The 22155-nt window shown below is 42.3% G+C and overlaps 1 protein-coding gene across 15 annotated transcripts in view; it reads left to right on the forward strand.

Moving 5' to 3' along the window:
- Nucleotides 1-22155, forward strand: part of PAM (peptidylglycine alpha-amidating monooxygenase) — a 273946-nt gene that overhangs the window by 172704 nt on the left and 79087 nt on the right. For all 15 annotated transcript variants that reach the window (XM_055312764.1, XM_055312766.1, XM_055312762.1 and 12 more), the window contains 2 exons: nucleotides 9419-9504; nucleotides 11265-11348. In XM_055312764.1, coding sequence (XP_055168739.1) covers nucleotides 9419-9504; nucleotides 11265-11348 — 170 coding nt within the window. The remainder of the gene's footprint in view (nucleotides 1-9418; nucleotides 9505-11264; nucleotides 11349-22155) is intronic.

Genomic DNA, 22155 nt, shown 5'->3' on the forward strand with positions numbered 1-22155 from the left:
TAAAATCTGTTTTCCAAAAGACTTCCAAATAGGGGAAAGAGAGAATTCAAAGAAAATGTAAATGAACGTGAAAATAGCAATTTTGAGTAGTCATTGCTACACGTATTCTTATTACTTGAAAGGCAACATAGAGTGAAAGAGTCGTGAACTAACCAGCCAGACTCCCTGGGTAAATTACTTATTTCATGTGAACCAGCCTCAGTTTCTTCATTTTAGCAAGGGCCTACCACTAGATCCTGTATAGAACTCCTCTAGGTTCTAAAATTCCATAATTCCATGAATACAAATTCCATGCAGATGCTGAATCAGACTGGAAAGTCGTCATTATAAGATACGTGCACTGGTGGACTCGCCTCAAGCAAGCAGCCCGCTGCATTTTGCCGTTCATTGGCATCCCTGAGTGGTTCGAGCTCCAAACGGCATGATCTGTGTGTCATTTTAAATGGATTTTTAAAATCTGCCTCGCAGCACATGTTCCCACTTCATCTCTAGGTTTGTTCTGAAGGACTTTATAACCATACCAATCAGGACAGTGATTGATGGTGATATTTATCTCCTTTTAGCCAAACCCAAAGCAGTCACCTAACATTGAAAAGTAGGATCTTTTTAATAGGTACGTATCATGTCTTTTCAATACGTAAACTGAGAGGTATGCATTGAGACTGTTCTAGTGACTCTGACATTCTAGTGACTCTGACATCTCCCATCCAGTCTTCGTCTCTATTTAGCGATGGTATAGACCTTTTTAGCCCCCCACTATTTGGCAAGACCCGTGTTCTTTAAAGCATTGGAGCTCAACAAGATCTTTCATGGACTAAACTTTTCAGTTGCTTTACCGAAACATCTCGTGCTCCCTGGCCCCAAAGCCACACAGGCTCAGCCGTGGAAACAGTCAGCTGATGTTTTCCAACCGCTCGGCCTCTTATCCTCCCACCTGAATTACGATGCTAATAACAAAAATCTATCAGTGTCAAAGGCTTGCGTTATTTTTTGAAGAGGTTTGAGTCATGAAATTTATCACACTCATTTTACAGCTGCAAATCTATTCTTCAGCTGCTCCAAAATGTAGACAGTAGTTAAATTAAGATCCTCAAACTTTCACATATATTTTTGGCTGTGATACGTATAATGTTTTTTGATGCCTGAGAATATCAAGAACTCGTTCATGCTCTGGGGAAATCTTTGCGGGAATACAAAGCTGTTCTACCGAAAGACGAAAAAGCTAATAGGATATCTTAACACCAAAACGTCAAGCTTAGAGTTCCTCTTTTTTCTGTTTGTTAGCAAGGATTGCCCCCCTGTCTTCACTTGAGTGTTCTATTTTCATTGCCAGCAGGTTGGCAAATAGGTATGTGTCTCTAATAAAGTAAACATTTTCCCCCTGAAATTATGAAGTTATAATTCTTCCCCTGTCTTCAGGCAGCACTTTTAATATGAAAGCAGAGAGCTCTTCTGATGATGTTTCACTGTTGTGCTGCCCTCCTTTGCTCTTTGTAATTGCCTCTTTCTACTCTTCATTAAAATATATTTACAGTTATATTAAGTCTACATGAAAATAGTAGACACAGCATGAAGCAGTTTTCATTATGTAGTCATTTTAATTTTGAAGGTTTTTTTTTTCCCCTACACATATTCCAGTCTTTTGTGTCTCATTCCAAATTAGCAGCTCACACTGGTAATGTGTCTAGTTAATTATATGCATGTGCATTTAAATTGCATACATTGATGTGAACCTTTTAATATACTATGGGGTGGTCCCTTTATAGTTAGAGTGGGCCTGGTGCTCAGTTCCAAATTAACATACCTCTCGAGGATGCAAATAAGGACCAGCTGATGGAAAAGCAGCAGCTCTGCTGGCCCACGTGAAGAAGGCAGCAGTACCTGTCAGATGTAACCCTCAAACCTTCTTTCCCAGGCCTTTATAGGAGGAGACGCTTAACTGCCTTGGGGGGGGGGGACGGGGCGCACCGAAAGTAAGAGTACCAAGAATGGAGCGAACATAGCAATAGGATGATTTGTTGGATTCCATTGGTGCTTGCAGACTTAATTCAAAGCATAGCAGTTCTAAGTTCCCCAGATTTCTTGGCTGACTATGAGCCATAAGTGAGTAGTAGATGCTTTGGGGGGCTTTTTTAGGGTAAGGAAATGAGGTGCTGAAAACTGGGTAATTTAGACATAAAACATACGACAGCTCCTCACTAAAAAAAAAAAAAATACAGTTTAGGAGAGCTTAGAAACTGACATGCTGCTTTTGTTTATTCTATGAACAGCTTTATTTTTATTCTAACCATCAGTTTAAAAAAAATAATGCATGGTTGGCCATGGAGAGTATTTCAGGCTTTGAAAATCAGGATGTTTTGTTCACACAAGTTGTTTGACATTTGGGGTGATTCGGGAGCACCGCTTTTTGTAACATGAGTTTGTACAGGCTGTGTGCACTTCTATCTGCTGAACGTCAGACTTAGGGTTTAAAGCAATTTATGACTGCCAGCTGCAAGATTGTGCGCCTGCAATATTGGGTGATTAAAGCGGATGGGCTTCTTATGTAGCCTGCCTTGTACTTAGGCGTCATCTTCTGTGCATAACTAACATTATTATGTTCAGTCTAAGCAATTAATATTTTACCGAGCACTCTTTCTAATGATGCTTGTGACCGGCTACTTTTTGCAAATCAAGGATGGCTTCCACAGGTTGTTTGATCTTTTTTGGAAAAGAGGAATCCCAGCTGGTTAAATGAGGCTCTCTCCAGCTGTTCCAACGTGGAATCATTCTCAAGCTAAAGCAGTCCTGCTTTACCATCCTATGAAGCTTTAGCTTAAATCCCTTTCAACTGCTTCTATTTATTAACCACCTGCTGTGTCTTTTTAAATGCCACCGTCTCCACAGGGTTACAGAGGCTGATGGGGGGGAAAGAGAAGAGGAGCTAAAACATATCAATATATCTACATAGCAGCCAGTATGTGAGACACCCTGCTTGGTTACTCATTTAAATGACTGTTTTTTTTAGGGTGAGATTACGTCTGCAGCTTTGTTGCCTCCCTCATGATGATAACGATTCTTTGGTATTTGCATATGCTGCCTTCATGCACCCTCTCCATCGCCACCGAGCTACCTGTCATCCCTACCCAGTGTGTCTTCTGCAGCCCCCTTGTTTCCTCTGCCACAGCGAGACTTCTAAAGTCAAACATACCAACAGCCTTGTTGGTATAAATAAAAATAACACAATCTCCAAAACCTGTGCTTTACCTTGTTCTGAACGCTATAAAATGTGCCTTTGATTATAGTAGAGAATTTTATTTATTTTTTTCTTTTTTAAAGGCTGTATTTATTTATTCATGAGAGACACAGAGAGAGAGGCAGAGACACAGGCAGAGGGAGAAGCGGGCTCCCTGCAGGGAGCCCGATGGGGGACTCCATCCCAGGACTCCAGGATCTGGCCCTGAGACAAAGGCAGACGCCCAACCACTGAGCCACCCAGGCGTCCCTATAGTAGCGAATTTAAGGTATAAATTACTGCTAGGCTGAAATTGTTTGTATCCATTTTCTTTTTCTACTGTAATATTATAATACAGTCATAGGACAGTCTGCATCATGGTAGTATGAGGGATCTTTGTTTAAATGAGATACACTTGGTACTTATTCCCCTAAATCCTTGGCTAGTTTTTTTGTCTTTATTTATTTATGAAAGAGAGAGAACAAGTGGGGGGCAGGGAGAGGGAGGGGGCAAAGCTGACTCTCCGCTATGCAGAGACACCCCCATCCCCCCAACCGATCCCAGGTCCCCAGGATCACCACCTGAGCTGAAGGCAGACACTTACCTGATGGAGCTGCCCAGGCGCCCCTTCTTGCCTAATTTATAGAAACCTGCATTAGCACCATTGGTAGAGGTTCCTTAGCAACTGACCAATTCTTAGTAGACTAGGGTCAACTTTAATGTAAAGTGGCATGACTGTAACCATTTTTTTTAAGATTTTATTTATTTTTTCATGAAAGACGCACAGAGAGAGAGAGAGAGCGAGAGAGCGAGAGAGAGAGAGAGAGAGAGAGAGAGACCCCGACCCAGGCAGAGGGAGAGGCAGGCTCCATGCAGGGAGCCCAATGTGGGACTCGATCCAGGGTCTCCAGGATCACACCCTGGGCTGGAGGCAGATGCTTAACTGCTGAGCCACCCGGGCTGACTGTAACCATTTTGACAGTTCCAACAGAAACAAACATCTTTGAACACTGGCTCTTTCCTGGCAGACTAGTATTTATGTTAAACAGAATAGCAATATTCTAGCATAGTGCTGTAACATGTAGCATAGAGCCAGTTGTAATAAACATTGGTCAAATTTGAGTGTGGACATCATAGGGATGTTTATCAGGCTGGTGCCTTTTAATCACCACTCTTACTTAGCTTTCCCATTAAGTATCCTTGTAATTACTATGTTAATAGTAATACCTATTGCATACCCATTGCACTGACATTCATATAAGATTTGTCTGAATTGGGAAGCATGTTCTGTGGGTTTATGGAGAGTTAATGAAATTTGAATTCCTGACCCATTCCTGATGCAGTTTTGAATGATAAAGATATTCCACATATGCCACTGATTATATATTGTGTTTCTTAAAGAAATGTTCTCACTTTGGATTAATTTTCCTGGGGTCCTGATACTTAATTTATTAAAATTGGAATTTAAGGCTGTATAGACTTAACTTGAGGGCATGACAATTTTGTTTCAAAAAACAAATTTTTTTTAGACCAAAGAAGAAATGACTTGTCAGTTCTGATCTTCCCTGAGTAACCGTGGATTTTAAATAGCCTTTAACTGATACAACTAGAGAGTACTTTAACAGTCAATCATGGTTTATTTGGATAATTCAAAATGACAGGTTAGCATTTTTCAGTGCTTGGCATAGTTTGAAAATATTCATGCCATCTGAGTGGTTTCCCCGTAGATTATAGGTGAAAAGGTTCTAAAGCAAAATTCCAACAATCCAGAATATTTTTCCTTTTAAAAGTTAATTCTCATCACTTTTACTGCAAAAACTAAGAAACCACAGGGAGCTGTGTGAATCTTCTCACAATTAATTGGCTTAATATGGAGGAGCCTTTAGGAGAAGCTGCTAGAATTATAAGACTAAGAAACCTAGTTGATGAGGCCTGAAATCACAGCAGCCATTGATCAAGGGTTAGTTACATTGCTTCCTAGCCTGAAGACTTTTCTTATTAATAAGAATGGTAAAAATCCTCTCTATTTTTATAGTACCCTTTGAAAAAACAAAATACCATCTTTATCTCTTTGGTCCCCCTTTTTTTTTTTTTAAAGTAATCTCTATACCCAACTTGGGGCTTGAACCTACTACCCCAAGATCAAGAATCATGCACTTGACTGATGGAGCCAGCCAGGATCCCCTCCTGTTGGTCACATTATGTAGAGAAAATATGATGTTATTTTTCACTTAAAAGGAGAAATAGGAATCTGAAAATGAAAAGGTGCAGGGAGTTTGTTCAAATGCTCTTTGCCACTTTGTAGTATTTTCCCATTGTACTACTATCTGTTCTAGAACCCATTTCTCTGAGCCTCTTCTTTTTTGCTCCTCTCATCATCCTCTCACATAATAAGTTTTAGGATTAGTTTCAATATCCCAGTGCCTTCCTGTGAGTCATTCTTTACTGTCTTGAGTTGAATAACTTTCTTAAAAATTATAAAATAGGATTTTAAAGAAAATCAAAGTTTGCCTTTGGAGCTCTTCTTTGACCAGAGCTGATAAGAAAATAAAATGTAAAATCATTGTCTCCTCTTTGTGAATAAATGAAAACAATTATCTAGAATTTGTTTTTTTTTTAATTATCTGGAATTTGATTTTAGAATTGTGTACACTTATTGCAGCTTAGTTGAGATGGTATAGTAGTGTAGTCATCAAAGCTTATCTTCACAGGATATCATTTTCTGCCCATAAATCAATCTCATGAATTGAGACAGAAGGGAGTGTGACAGGCCGAGCTTTGACTCATGACTTGAATAGGTGACCTTTGGAAGTTAAACTCTCTGAGCCTATTCAGCTGTAAAGCACAACCTATTTGCAGTGTTCTTGTGAAAGCTGATTCCTATGGAATACCAGGCAAGTAATCATTCAGACTCACTGTTATTTAGATATTTTAATTAAAACTTCTTGAGGAAATTAAAAACAAAAAAAAAAAACCTTTTTATTATACTTGGCAGCACAATAAAATTTAGGCCAATTCAAATCTTTAAGTGTTTGTATATTGAAAAGTTTAAGACCTACTTGGAAGTTAACTTCCCCAGACATTTCTTGAATATATACTAAATGCCAGGCAGGCGTGCAGGTGCTGGGAGTGTATTAAACCACAAAATACGCACAGTCTGGTTGGAGAGGAGATAAGGAAGCTGAAACTTAAGATGAGCCCTCTGGTTAAGGAGTGTAAAGTGGCTGGGATGAGGGGCAGAGAAAGCTTCCCTGAGGAGGAAGCCTGAAGGGAATCTTTTCTTTCTTTTTTTTTTTTTTTTTAAGATTTTATTTATTTATTATTTACTTTAATTATTTATTATTTTAAGATTTTATTTATTTTATTATTTTAAGATTTTATTATTATTTTAAAAGATTTATTTATTTTAAGATTTATTTATTTATTTTAAGATTTATTTATTTATTTTAAGATTTATTTATTAGAGAAGCAGAGACACAGGCAGAAGGAGAAGCAGGCTCCCTGCAGGGAGCCCGATTCAGTACTCGATCCCAAGACCCCGAGATCACAGCCTGAGCCGAAGGCAGATGCTCAACCCCTGAGCCACCCGGGCACCCCTTGAAGGGTATCTCGAAGGGGAAAGTAAATACAGGTTTGTCAGGCAGAGAGTTGAGGAAGGGGTGTTGCAGGCAAAGGGAATAATATGGAAGAGAGACTTTATTTTTTATTTTTTATTTTATTTTTGGGAGACTTTAAAAACTGGCAGAAATTTGGCACGACTAAAATGGGATTTTTTTTTTCTGATCTATAAAAGGTCCCAGATAATGAAAAGCCTTATGTGTTACGCTACAATGTTTGGATTTTATTCTCATGTTATTTTTGGGAAGCACTGCAAAGACCTTGTGCCAGCAAATGACCTAATCCAGCATGCAGCTTCGAAAAACTTACTAAAGCAGTTTTCTCTGTTGTGTTTCACTCTGGCTCCTTCTAGTCATACCCTGAGTTGACTTCCATATCAGAGGAAACAATTACCTTGTTTAACCCAAGACTGTCATCACACTGGTGTGAGGCCCTCTTGTATATTTATGATCTTTGTTTGAAAGCTGTGAAAATTGCCGCCCAGATCTTGAAGTCTTTGTAGCTCACAGTAGTGCGATGCAAAGTTCATCCCATCGGACAGTCTTTCTTAAACCATCGTGGCACAAGGCCCGGGAGGAGAACCTGGCTGTGGGGCGCTGTCCAGTACACTAAGCCGTGCAGCGCGATTGGCACAAGGGTGTCGCAGACATTTGCTCTCACGCACAAGTCTCCCAGGATAATGATCCTTCACCATGAGTGTATTGTTCTTGACAGTGAGCACGAAGGAGCCCCTGGTCGATGGGTTTTACACTGCACAGGACCCAGTTTCCTTCCACATCCTGAGTGATAGAAGCAGAAGCATTTGCTAAATATGACCTTATGGGGACCTCCTGGCTCCTGGTCCCCCCCACTTCATGCAGACGTAAGACAGTTGTCTGTCCTACCGCCTATGCCCCCACCCATTTCTGGCTGTGAGCAGAAAACATGTTAGGGGTCCGTGCCTCTGAATTGTAAGGTACGTTTTACCGGTGATTTCTTCTCTGTGACCCGGGTGGTGTCCAGGTTTCTGGCCTCAGTCCCTAACCTGTTCAGGAAGCTTCCATGGCTGTGGGCAGTGTCCTCTTTCTCTTGCATGAGCCAGCCTCCTGCCCAAGAAGCTGTTTGTCCCTGTCCTTGGTAGCGCTCAGACCTTTCAAGCCTTCCCAAACTCCTGCCTCCAACCTTGCTCGGTGCCACTTTCCCCAAACACAGGCAAGGAGATGCAACATAGAAACATCACCGAATGGTGTTTTGAGCAAACCCAGTTCTAGAACAGAGCAAACTAAGAGATATAGAGTAATGGGGAAAGAAAGAAAGAAAAAAAAAAAAGCTGTATGGCTTGGACTGAGGAAGCGTGCCCTTCCTGAAATGGGCTCCCCCGGTGCAGGTGCCAGGGTGCCCGTCGCTGCAGCCCAGACAGGACGGCTTCCATCCTGGACCTGTCCACGGTGCAGGGGGCTCTGGGGGGGTTCTGGGGTCCGGCTCCAGCTGCGTCTGTCTGTCTGCCTGGGATCCTCTGACCGCACAACCCCGCTTCTGCATATTGAATCTCTAGGCGAAGCGAATGCTTTCAGGGTGCTCCGAGGTTTGTGAAGCGCCCCTACCACTTGCACCCCCCTTGGTTTACAGAATGACTGTGAGGTAAGTGGAAGTAGCCCTGTTTTTACAAGAGAGGAAACTGAGGCTCGGTAGATGAAGGGACTGGCTTGATGAGAGACCCCTCGGAAGTGGCGCAGGTGGGGTTCATAGGCTTCGGGGGCCTGTCGGCAGGCACGGCGGTGCGTGGACGGTGCTGATGCCCAGAGGGAGATGTCAATGGCATGTCCTTCAGGCCATTTCCAAACCACCACGGTGTCAGCGTTGGTTCCTGTGCCGCCCCCCATCCCACCCGAGTTCCGCAGAGCCCGTTCCGCGGGGAGCACAGCCGATCGGGAGCAGTTGCAGGTCGGCCCCACAGGACGGCTTTGCGTCGGCGACACCCAGACCAGTCTCCCTTGGCGTCTCCTTTTCTCCCATATACACAGTCATTCTCTGCTCTAGGCCTCGTTGGGATCTTTTTTTTTTATAATAAATTTATTTTTATTGGTTTATCAGTTTTATTGGTGTTCAATTTGTCAGTATACAGAGTAACACCCAGTGCTCATCCTGTCAAGTGTCCCCCTCAGTGCCTGCCACCCAGTCACCCCCACCCCCCCGCCCCTCTCCCCTTCCACCACCCCTAGTTCATTTCCCAGAGTTAGGAGTCTTTATGTTCTGTCTCCTTTCTGATATCTCCCACACATTTCTTCTCCCTTCCCTATATTCCCTTTCACTATTCATATTCCCCAAATGAGTGAGAACATACACTGTTTGTCCTTCTCCGATTGACTTATTCACTCAGCATAATACCCTCCAGTTCCATCCACGTCGAAGCAAATGGGGGGTATTTGTCGTTGGGATCTTAAAGCTGGTGTGGCTACGATCAGGACCCGGCGACTGATGGATCTACCTTTTTCTCCCTCCCCTAGTCTCTCCTCCAGCCCCCTGGTGAACACTGTTTGCATTTTGCTGCTTGAATCTTCATTTATGCCACTTTTTTTTTTTTTTTTTTTTTTTTTTTGTCTTCAGGTTTTGTGATGAAGGAACCTGTACAGACAAAGCCAATATTCTATATGCCTGGGCAAGAAATGCTCCCCCCACCAGACTCCCCAAAGGTATGTCTGAGGCCTCTTGCGTGGCCTTCTCTACAGCTGTTTAGTTTCTGACTTGAAACTACTCTTTATCATCTGTCCTTTCCACAGTCGTCGACAGTGTTCCATTTTGTAATTTCACGCTAAAAATTACCTGTATTGCTCGCTCTGTATAGAAAAGGTTTGGCTTAGGTACTTAACTCTTTGGCTGCCTCTCTCCGCTAAGTAACTTGCCCCCACAACAGCTTAGAGAGAATTAGAAGATGGACAAGTACACCTCGAGCCACCTTTGGCCTATGGCACATTGGTTCTCGACAGCAGGAGTGTCTCGTGAGCCAAGAGAGCTAGGAATTAAGTAAATTGCTGTTTCAGCAAACATTTTTTTAAAAAATTTATTTATACATAGAGACACAGAGAGAGAAAGGCCGAGATACAGGCAGAGGGAGAAGCAGGCTCCATGCAGGGACCCTGACGTGGGACTCGATCCCGGGTCTCCGGGGTCACACCCTGGGCTGTAGGCGGCGCTAAACAGCTGCGCCACCAGGGGTACCCCAGATTTTTTTTTTTTTAATAGCCGTGGTACCTGGGTATTTGATGTAATGCCAGACCTCAGCTGGCTTTCTGACGTCACTCGAATCTGTTCCTCAGCTTCCAATGAGTGCACGAATTACCAGACTCTTTTATCACCTCGCTGGCTCTTAACGTCAGAGGGAATGTGCAGTTCTGTCCCAGGATACGTCTGCCTTGGTCCAAGGCTGGCGTCTCGTGATGCACGTGGCCCTCTTTTGCCTCCCTACCTTTGCAAGTTCTCATCGATATGTTTTGCTTTGCTTCGAATGAGCTTCTGAATCCTCTCAACAGTTTAGCAGGCAGCTGCTGCTAAACAAGTTTGGAAACTATTGGGGTGGGGGGGGTGGCAGGGCGATGGGGAAAGGCTGTTACAGATTCGTTGACATTTTTAAGATTCATTAGTTGAGGCAGGAAAAAAAAATTTTCTCTGCTTGTAAATATTTTCTCTCTAGATTTTTTTTTTTTTTTTTTTTTTTTTAGCTTTCTAGATAACTCTATAGGAACCCTTTGGATTCCAAAAACATATTGACACGCTGCACTTTGTAATCTCACTGATAACCTATTTCCTCAATAACATTTTTTTAATTTATATTTTTATTTATTTATTCATGAGAGACAGAGAGAGAGAGAGGCAGAAACTTGGAGGGAGAAGCAGGCTCCATGCAGGGAGCCCGAGGAGGGACTTGATCCCAGGTCTCCAGGATCACTCCCTGGGCTGAAGGTGGCCCTAAGCCGCTGAGCCACCCAAATTGCCCCCCTCAGTAACATTTTGCAGATATATGTTTTCATATGGAAATAAAAGCCCCCGAGATGCTCCTAAGAAGTCTGTTTTTTGTATTGAATCAGAAAATAAAAAGGAATGTGAATATGTCCAAAACAAAATGAAAGAATGGGCTTCTGTATGTCTGTTACCTAATCAACAAGGATAGAATGCTGCTTTCTTCGATTTCTCCCCTTAAAGTGTATGTGGTGCCTCTGGTTCCGAAATGGGAAATAGGAATAGAATTGTATCAGAGCTTTGAGAAGGAATGATAGATTATATTAGAAATTGTCTGTTGAATGCCTGACTCATGTTCGTTTTCATAGAACATAGCTTCGTGTGTTATATGCTATTTTACTTCCCTTTGGATTTCATAGATCCACGACCTGAGATTAAATGCTCCACTTGAGACTGATTTCTAAAATTCTGATTTACCTTCTTTATGGATCTTTAGGTGTTGGCTTCAGAGTTGGAGGAGAGACCGGCAGTAAATACTTTGTACTCCAAGTGCACTATGGGGATATTAGTGCTTTCAGAGGTAAGTTTTGAAATGTTGGAACTAAGCACAACTTTAAATACTACAAACATATAAACTATATGTGAAAAATGCAAAATGTACATACTATAGACCACACTTCCTGCCCACCTGGAAATGACGACTGCTTTTGTTTCCTTTAATTGGGGGACTGTTAAAAAAAATTGGGGGACTGTTGAAGAAACGACTTTTACTTCGAAAGTTATATTCTCTTATATGTCCCGTGTGCTGCTTTCTCTTATGCTGACATCAGGGTTCTTTTGCTTTCCAATGTGTCGCCTTATCTACCTCCTTCTACTGGGGGATTGCTTCCAAGGAATGTTATCAGAGGAATAGGGATTTAGCAATGTATTTCCGTTACTATAAGCAAGGCACGGGGAGAGTCAACCTGTTTTGCAGTACCGGGGAACTTCCCAAACACTCAGGCCCGTGTCAGTGCTTCATCTGTGATCTACGCTGGCCGCTCCGTGGACTCTTCCATCGTCCACTGACTGATGCACACACCCCACCTACTCCTTTGACACTGCTAAACACCCTCCACACCCCCAACAACTCACTGGTCTGCCCATGATTACCATGCACTTCATATTTTTTTTAATTGACATATAGCCAACATACAATATCCTGTTAGTTTCAGGTGGGCATCACAGTGATTCAATATTTTTATATACTCTAAAATGATCCCCATGATAAGTCTAGTTACCATCTGTCACTATACACAGTCATTACAATATTATTGACAGTGTTCCCTATGCTGTACATTAATCCCCATGACTTGATTTTATAACTGGAAGTTTGTACTACGTACTACTCCCTTTAAGTCCTCCTTTTCTTATTATAGAATCATTAGCATGAGAAAGGGGCCCTGTTCCCAAGGCAACCCACACTGGTACTTGGTCTTTCTGCTGTATTTAGTCAAATTCCAACCGCCTCCCAGGTTCACACTGCAGTGTTCACAGGAGTGTAAATATTAAGCAATCTTCTCTTTGGCTTATCAGCTTTTCCACTGTGTTTTGCTGACTTACACGCATCGCCCCGAGTTCTCTAACATTAGATTTCTGCTAACCAACCTGATACATTTTCCTCTCCAGACACATTAGCTTTCCATCCGGCAACTAGGTCTTGAAGCACTAGTCCATCTCTGCCTATAATGTATCCTCTGGGGCCTTTGCGGAGAGTGCCTCATGTGGTGATGGGGGCTCCACAGATTCTCAGTATTCAGGACCGGGGCGGTAAATACAGTCCTCCTCTGGAAAAATATATTAGAATCATTTCATATGATCGAAAGATTATTCTGAGCACTGCAATCAGATATGTTATCAATTAAACAAGTCCCTATGGACCAGCCCATGAACCTAACTTCCAAATAAAACCTGTTTCTATATTGAAAATAACAGTAAAAGGGATCCCTGGGTGGCTCAGCAGTTTAGCTCCTGCCTTCGACCCACAGCATGATCCTGGATCCCAGGATCGAGTCCCACATTGGGCTTCCTGCTTGGAGCCTGCTTCTCCCTCTGCCTGTGCCTCTGCCTCTCTCTCTCTCTCTCTCTCTCTCTCTGTGTGTGTGTGTGTCTCTCGTGAATAAATAAAATCTTTTTAAAAATAATACTAAAAAATAATAAAATATAAAATAAAAATAACACTCTGAGTTATAGTATACAAATAGCTGTCCATCTTGGGAACCGAACCTGAAACCTTGTTCACTGTAGTGTTAAGGCAGTTTCGTTGAAAACAATGGAATAAATGTTTGTGTTGGAGGAACAAAGACAGAAATTATCTGCTCTAAAAATTTAACACATTGGATTGGTGTCATTGGAACAGACAGGTGCCAACACTGCTGACTTGCAAAGCATTGGCAAGAGTCTAGGAGACAAGGAAGGCTTTCCCTGACCACCACAAGGGAAGTCCCGGTTGTACCCATGCTCACTGCCCCCCCACCCCCCACCCCCGTCCCTCCAAAGAGCCCCCTGGACTTCCCTTTTCAACCGGATTCCTCCTAGCTTTGTAGTACATCCTAACAGATACCACCTCGACACCCTAGGGAAGATGGATGATACAGACTAGTTTTAAAATCTATTACGGTCACGATTTAATTTATCACTGGAGAGGAATTCATTTTGTTTTGTAATTTATGTTTAATCTAGGGACAATTTAGAAGTTCTGAGATTTAATATGTAAATACATAGTTATTCTTTACTATAAGAGACCGATGAGCAACTTTCATAGGAATTTTGCATTTTTCATTTTTTTTGAGAACCATTTTTCTTAAAGAAGGCATATATGAGGCATGAGTTAGAAGGATTACTCGTGCTGTAATTCCAAGGACCCTGTTGTAATATAACAAAAATGTGAACAAAAAAAATCTCACCCGTGTAATTTTTTTGGTAGTATTAGATATGGTCTTGTGCCTTAAACCACACATGACTTAGAAAATAAACACATGGGAAAATATCAAATCTCACTAAAATTAGAGAGCATTTTACATTTATTAAATCAGGGGTGAGTGGAGATTGCATTATAAAACCAGAACTGCCAGGGTTTGAACTAATCGGGCACAGTTTGGGAGCTTTTTTAAATGAGTGCAGTGTTTTGAAAAGCAAGCTTGTCATATTATATGCATTTTATACAGAACATTAAAATCTCACTCAGGGCTTTTGTCCTAAAGAAAGAGTTGTTGTTTTTAAACGAGCTACCTACCCATGGTTGTTTACGCCCCATTAACTATTGATATGAAAAACTGGAAAGTTAACAAAGGTCTCTTAATAGGGGACTAGTTAAATAAATGGTATAATAACAAGTCATAAAAATTTATATAGACCATGTAATAACAAATCATAAAACTCTATGCTCACATGTTTCCAAGTATTATAAAGAACAAGAAAAAAAATAGTCAATAACATGAAAGTCAGAATTGAGTGATTTTTTTTTCTTTCCAAATGTTGTAATATTATCTTGATGTTTTTAAATCCTACAAGTAGAAGTAGTATGTTAAGTCTTTCAGTACCTATCAGTTAATATGCTACATTCCCAATTATACCCTCTTGACAAAATCTCAGTATAAATCTCTACACGCCTGGTTTGCAAGAAGGAGTGACTTAGACTGTATAAAGGTTCTATGTTGTGATGGCACACTTGCCGCTAGAAGCACCTAGAAGTGAAAAATAATCATGCCATCATACCTTCTAGTGATTATAAATTATATATTTTTATTGCATATCATATACATATGTCTTACATACTTTATCTACACATACACACATAGCCAAATCATATTAGTGTCGGGCACAGTTTGAACTTGATGTTAAAACTGTTGATTTTTTTTAATGGTTTTATTTATTTATTCACGAGAGACACAGAGAGAGAGAGAGAGAGAGAGGCAGAGACACAGGGAGAGGGAGAAGCAGGCTCCATGTAGGGAGCCCGACGTGGGACTCGATCCCGGGTCTCCAGGATTGTGCCCTGGGCCAAAGGCAGACGCTAAACTGCTGAGCCACCCAGGGATCCCAAACTATTGATATTTTTAAGTATAGAAATTAAACATCAGAGGAACACCAGAAGAAAGTTATGGCACTACTGAAAAGTAGGAAAATGTTTGGTTTACAGGTGTTGTGGGTATTTATCCTTACAGGGAGTGTTTCTCCTTACGTAAGAAGCCTAGGACTTCTCCTTAATAAAATACCAACAGTGATGGTAAAATCTGTTGGAATACGATAAAGTATCAGAAGCCAGATGAGTGTGCCTTGGACCGTGATCTCGATTAGTAGGAAAAAAAATCGAGCGTGATTTTCGAGGGGGTTCTGTGGGATCGCATGAAATATTTGTTTTGGTTTGGTCCTTGTTTGTTTTGGAAATTGTGCAGCATGTGAAGCCACTAAAGCATCATTTATAAACACCCATCTTTATTAAATGCCACGCCAGTCACAGTTATCAGACCCATGCTGGGGGGCTGGGTGGTCTAACCTTCCTGCCCACTGGCATTTTGTATATGCTAGCTGGAGAGACAAGCACCAAATCTGCCTTTATAGACAGTACTAGAACTGCATACCCAATATGGGGGCCATGGAGAGGTGGAGCAGGGAGGGCCATGTCTGGGGAAGCCTTCTTAGAAGATGGAAACTGAGCCAGGATTTGAATAGTGATCAGAGCCCCCAGGTGGGCAGAGGGAGGGGAAGACGCATCCCAAACAAAGGTAAAAGCATGTGCTATGCACATGGAACACAGGGAAGTGAAAAAGCCTCATGTCCACAAGGAACTTTCAATAATTTGGTACTACTGGAGTGTGAAATGCAAAGAGAGAGGTGGCAAGAAACGAGAACATTGGTGAAGGGTGGGGGCCAGGCCATGCAGAGCTTTGTTAGGACTTTATCATCCTGCAAAGCACTCCGAGTGCTTATCAGCCGGGCAGTAACCTGGGCTTCCGTCCTAGGCTTGACTGCATGGAGAAGCATGGAGAAGCTACTAGCCTTTGAAGAAAAGATCGGGGCTTTTGCAGGTCAGGGTGACCCAGGGCTGAGGCTCCGGAAAGCCAGAATGAGTTCCTAACTTTGTATAAATTAATAATCCATGGAGAAAATAATATAATTAGAAATGATTGTCCCAGGGAGCTGGCTGGCCTGGATGGTGGAGCATGCTATTCTTGATCTTGGGGTTGTGAGTTCGAGCTCCACGTTGGATGTCGGGGTTGCTTGTGGCTCAACGGTTTAGCACCGCCTTCAGCCCAGGGCCTGATCCTGGAGACCCGGGATCAAGTCCCACGTCGGGCTCCCTGTGTGGAGCCTGCTTCTCCCTCTGCCTGTGTCTCTGCCTCTCTGTCTGTGTCTCTCATGAATAAATAAACAAAATCTAAAAAAAAAATCAAATATTAAAAAAAAAAAGAAATGAATATCCCATATAAGTAGTAGCCTCATGCAGGGGTTAGGTGATCAGACCCTAAAGCTTGATGGCCTGGAGACAGCACTTGCTAGTTTTGTCACCCTCACAAAGTTTCTGGACCTCTCTGCCTTCCTCCTCATTGATAAAATGGAATCATGATGGTTTATAAAAAGATATCTGGTAAGTGCTCAGTACATGTTAACAGGCATCATTATAGTCCCTATAAAAGGCTTCAAGCTGACCTAAATTGCCCTAAATGCAACCTTTTGGTCATCGTTGCCCATAATATAAAGAGTATGTTGGTTGCTTTTCAGGGGGTTAGAATTTCTGGTTATATTTTGAGACAGAGCTGTTCATAGCTGTCACGTTGCTGCTAGAAGTTTCCTAGTTCTGCTGTTTCCTGTTCTCCATGGCAGTTTTTATTATTCATAGTTCATTTATGAGAAGATAAACTACAAGACTGTCCCTGCCTTCAAGGAAATTAGAATAATGGGAGCTAGAGATTCCTTCTGGTCCTCTTCCCCCCCCCCGCCCCACCAAATTTTTTCAATAAAGTCTTGTTCCAAAGAGAAACAAAACTCTCCTGAGATTGTTGCAGAAACTATATTTCTTCTGGATATTTTGCCCCCTGGGGGAATCTTAAGAAAACCAGCCTTTCCTTTGCAGAATTACTGGTATTAGCTTACTGGGTTTCAGCGTTAGCTCACTTCTCAAACTGGGAAAACCCATTTACTCACCAGCTGAAGTTGGAACTGATATCCTTGAAGTGGAGGTAAGGACGTCCGCCCAAGTGCGTGAGTTCCGACTCCCTTTGGGTTGGCCGAATTTCCGAGCTGGAAACCACTTACTGTCCTTCAGTTCTTGTTGCTTATAGGAAAACTGTATCGGGTATTGTCAAGATACGGGCCCCCTACCCCCCGACACGTGCTCACGGACACCCACATCCAGGGCTTGGCTCCAGCCCTCAAAACCCGCATATATTTTAGGATGTTCCCTGCAGTGTAGCTGAAAGATTCATTTTCCTTAGAGGGGGGGTGTATAATCCTTAATTCTAAATCAGCTGAATGAAACCCCGGGGATCCTGTTTGCAACTCTTCCTTATGTGGACTCTTGGAAATGTAGCCTCCCAATTGCTGGGATTCTAAGTAAAATCAGATCATGAAATTCACGTTAGTAGTAGCCTTAGAGAATTGATAAATCCGTTTTGATAGGCACACTTTCCAGAAAGCTTAAGCTTTTAACTCTGCAAGTACCGTAGCTTTACAACATTTTGGACAGAAATCTTTCCCAAAGATATTACATGTCTTTTTGAAATTAAAACAGGTGGCAGGTGTTGAATGCCTGTAGCAGCTGTGTCCAGCATCGCTGACTGGCCTTAAACATTAGTTTCCCTCTCTACCCCCCCCCCCCCCACTAGCTTCCCAATTTGGGGATATCTTCCTGAATGTCAACGACTGCTCACTGATTTTCCTCAGAATTTTAGGACTGCATGGAGTTTTTCTGGTACTGGGGCTGTGGCCTTCGTCTCTCTGCTTTTCTGTTTTCTATATGTTCCTCTTTGCCAAGCTACCATTTCAGCTCCTTTTAAATCAAACAGAGCACCGTGTGGAGGCCCTGAGGGGTAAGCTCAAAACTCTGCCCTCATGGAGCTCACCAGCCAGTGGCAGCAAATAAAAATAAAAAATAGCAATAATCATGTGAGTCAATACACAGCCCTTGGGGTTAGAGGGGATGAAGAGGCAGGCAAGACCCTACCCGGTTTAGACAGAGATTGATTCCGAATAGGCCTTGTTCTCCCTTGTTCTAAGTTGCTGAGTTAGATGTGGAATCTGGGTGGCTCCATTTCATGACTCAGAATTAAAGCCCTTACCGGGAACTTTTTGAATAAAATGGTGAGGACACCAGTGCCTGGACCTGGTCACATTGCGATTTACTTCTCCTTGTTGTCCTTGTGTTATTCCATCCTGTGATCCATTAGGTGTGGCCCCTGAACAGCTTCGTTCCAGGCAGGTGGGTGTCCCTAGACACTGGGTGTGAGGTCAAGCCTGCATCCTCTACACTGGTCCACATTTCCCCCCTGAGGGTGCCCGGCTCACCACCACTGCGGGAACAGTGGGAAGAGCGTGCAGGATGGGAACAGCGGCAGGCAGGAGGGACAGGGATTCTGACTCCACTGTGACTTCTATTACATCTCTGCCTCCTACAAGACCACTGGCCAGAAGCTGTTGGAGAAAGCTTTGGCATTGTGAGCCCAGGAGAAGACCCCTTGCTGATGCATTTTTGTGCAGGATGGAGTGTAGGTCAGTGGCAGGGCAGGTACACTCAAAATTCTATAGTTCTGGCGTCCAGCAGGTCTCTGTGGCTCCAGTGCAAGCCTGAGAGTGCTCCTGACTCCCCGCTACCTGCTGGTGGAGACAGTGGGAAACTGTGGGGACGGTCATGCCCCACCACCTCCTCTGCTCTCTAAATCCTACTCAGGGCCTTCCTCCTGTGCGCTCGCCAGGAAGATGCCTCACGCCTGCTTTTACTCCTCTGCAAAGTGAAAGATGCCGTGGGTGGGGCGTTCGAATCCCACGTAGCTTCTAGCATTCCGGATTGCCAGAAGCCTCCTCACTGACAGGGAGACCTGGTGGCACCTTACTAGCACTCAGCCTGGCCTTTCCTGAATAGGCCCCTGATGTACACGTGCGTCAGGAAGCCTAATCGCCTTCCAGAATACAGGAGGTTGGGGCGCCTGGGTGGCTCAATTGGTTAAGCGTCTGCCTTTAGCTCAGGTCATGATCCCAGGGTCCTGGAATTGAGCCCTACTTTGGGCTCCCTGCTCAGCAGGGAGTCCGCTTCTCCCTCTCCCCCACCCTGCTCATGCTCTCTCTTGCTCTCTCTCTCTCAAATAAATAAAATCCTAAAAAAAATATGTTTGTGGACACACACACACACACACACACACACACACGAGGTTAGTTCTCACCACGGTCTTTCATTCCAGGGTGCAGATAACATGTCCAAGTCTCAACACCAGGGACAGCAGCCCTGCTTAAACAAGCTTATTCTCAGCACATACAGAAGTGTGGTTCCAAGAAGGATACGCTTTGCCTCAGTTTCTCTCTGCTCTCCCAAGGTTGCGATTCCCATGCCACTCAGCAGGTCTCCTCCTTTCTTCCCTCCCCCATGTCCATTTTTTATTTCTCTATTATATTCCTTGATATAAGGGCACAAACTTCTACCCAAATGCTTTGGGCCACATGTGGTTTGGAAGTAAGGACTTTCAACCTGATAGAAAGGTACTCCAACGCAGAAGTTACGTATTACGTGATATCACCTTTGGGATTCTGGAGCAGCAGCACTAATATATATGCTTGTGTTCCTATGGAAAAATGTTCAAATACTCACACTGCAAGGGATAAAGACCATAAATAGCATCACATCCGTTCAGAACAAATTTTGCTGCCAAACATTATTTAAACAACAACCACCACCACTACCTTAGGCTTCCAGAGCTTTTCAGATTTCAGAGTTGCAATAAGTTCTATTAGAACAAAGATACCTGAGTCATCAGTTAAAATAATAACAAGGATTGGAGGACTCTGGATATAGCTGAATATTTTCCCATTAAAACATTCTCTCCCAAACTTTTATTTTTCATCTTTTAGAAAATACAGGAAAACATTAAAAAGAAAAGTTTAAAAAAAAATCACCCACAATACCTTACTATTGAAAAATCTTAGGTGATGGCTGCACATCTCTATGAAAATACTAAAAACCAATGAATTATATGCTTTAAAGGGGTAAATTGTATGGTATGTAGATTATGTCTCAGTGAAGCTATTGAAGAAAAGGCATATAGATCACAAAAAAGAATCTATAGCACCCTCTTCATTTCCAGCTCCCTTTCTCCCTGGACACCCCCCCCCCGCCCCCTGCCAGGTAACTATCATTTATATCTGCCTAACTTTTCATAATGCTTATCCTGACTAATGTTTCTGTATAAACACAGAAACCACGGAGGTGGCTATATGCACTTTTTCTTTTTTTGGACAAAAATCGGACCACTCGCTTCACAGATCTGCATCTGCTGTTGTTTTGCATTTACCAGTGTGCCCTGAGCATATTTCTAGGGCAGACCATGTAAAGCTCTTCCATTATTTATAACGGCTGCCTAGTGTTCTGTGGTGCAGACAGACTATGATGTATATAGCCCGCTCCCTATTAACGACATTTAAGTTCTGAGATTTTTGTGCTATCACAAGCGATGCTGCAGTGCACTTTAATGTAAGCAGTGTTTTAAGTAATGATGTTTTGCTACTGCAGGGTAAAGTTCTAGAAATGGGATTTTTGGTTCGTGTAGTGTTTAAGCCTTAACAGATTTCCACCAAATTACCCGACAAAACAGTTTTTCCAATTTACAGTCCAAGGGAGTGAGTGAGCCTCATATCCTTACCTCCACTAGATGTTTTCACACTTGAAAAATTTTACCCATTGTTTACTTAAAACAAAGAAACGCCTCTTATTATTTCATTAAAAGGATTGGAATTAGCTGAAAGGTCTTAATAGAATTACCTCTAAAGTACATCCTCTTTACTAAATTCTGGGAAAGTCAGGATTTCTCAGAATCTGATCTGAGGACTTGCACCAGAATCTCCCTGCGGTGCTTTTTAAACGGAAAATTCCTGGTTCAAACCAGATACTGAATCAAATGCAAAAAAAGGTAGAGGTGAGGCACTGGTGTACTGGAGCTGGCTCATATGGACTCAACAATGCCCACTTGTTAAACTGTTTGCTAATTATAACCATCATTAGAAATGAAGGCAATACTCAAAAATTTTCATCTCCTAATTATTTTGCTACATTTTATTATCACTGCCCTTGAGTCATTTATTATTTCTCTTGTATCGATATGGTGGAAATACTGTAAAATGTTCAGTGATGACGCATTGCAGCCATTGCCTGAAATCGACCACAGTGGGAAAATTTACATTGTGGAAATTGACAAATGCTGCAGATCAGTGCTTGAGAAATTATTTTGTGGATTGTTTAGACTTTAAAAAAAGATAGAGGGGTGTCTGGATGGCACAGTCTGTTAAGGGTCAGACTCTTGGTTTCAGTTCAAGTCATGATCTCAGGGTTGTGAGATCAAACCCCAAGACGGGCTCCACACTCGGCCTGGAGTCTGCTGGAGATTCTCTTTTCCTCTCCCCCACCCTTCCCCCTCATGCTTGCACTCTCTCCGACTCTTTCTAAAATAAATAAATCTTGCTTTAAAAGAGAGAAAATTACGGAAAAGTTGTTAGTGATACATATTACTGTGAAGAGTCCAAAAGTTTGAGGAAGCATTTTTCCAGTATTAAAAACTATTAACCAGGACAGCAGAGATTTTGCCCACATCACTGACAAGCAAATGCAGTCCCAACATGTATCTTTGTTGTTCCAATAAATAAGAACATCAACAAACATTCTTAGCTGAATTACTACTCATCATTTAAAACCATACTTTGGCCATGGAAAAAAGCTCGGCAAAAATTAAGGAAAGAATTCTGTGACATTCAACTGGTCTTGGGGAATTTACAGTAAAGAATATTATATTATTATTATTATTAATTGTGTGGTACACATCATTCATATTAACAAAAACTATAATCAATTCATATGTGCATGCACATATGCATTCTTTTCCCCAGACACAATGTGTTACCAGTACACCAGTGAGTCCAGAATTTCAAATTTTAATGAGCTGCCCTGTTGATTTTGATGCAAACTAAACTTTAAAAATCAAGGCTCAGGGCACCCCAAGTGGCTCAGGAGTTTAGCATCTGCCTTCGGCCCAGGACGTGATCCTAGAGTCCCGGGATCGAGTCCCACGTTGGGCTCCCTGCATGGAGCCTGCTTCCTTTTTTTTTTTTTTTTTTTTTTTTTTTTATTTACGATAGTCACAGAGAGACAG

Source organism: Nyctereutes procyonoides, unplaced genomic scaffold (genome assembly GCF_905146905.1).
Source record: "Nyctereutes procyonoides isolate TBG_1078 unplaced genomic scaffold, NYPRO_anot_genome, whole genome shotgun sequence".
NCBI classification, from domain to species: Eukaryota; Metazoa; Chordata; class Mammalia; order Carnivora; family Canidae; genus Nyctereutes; species Nyctereutes procyonoides.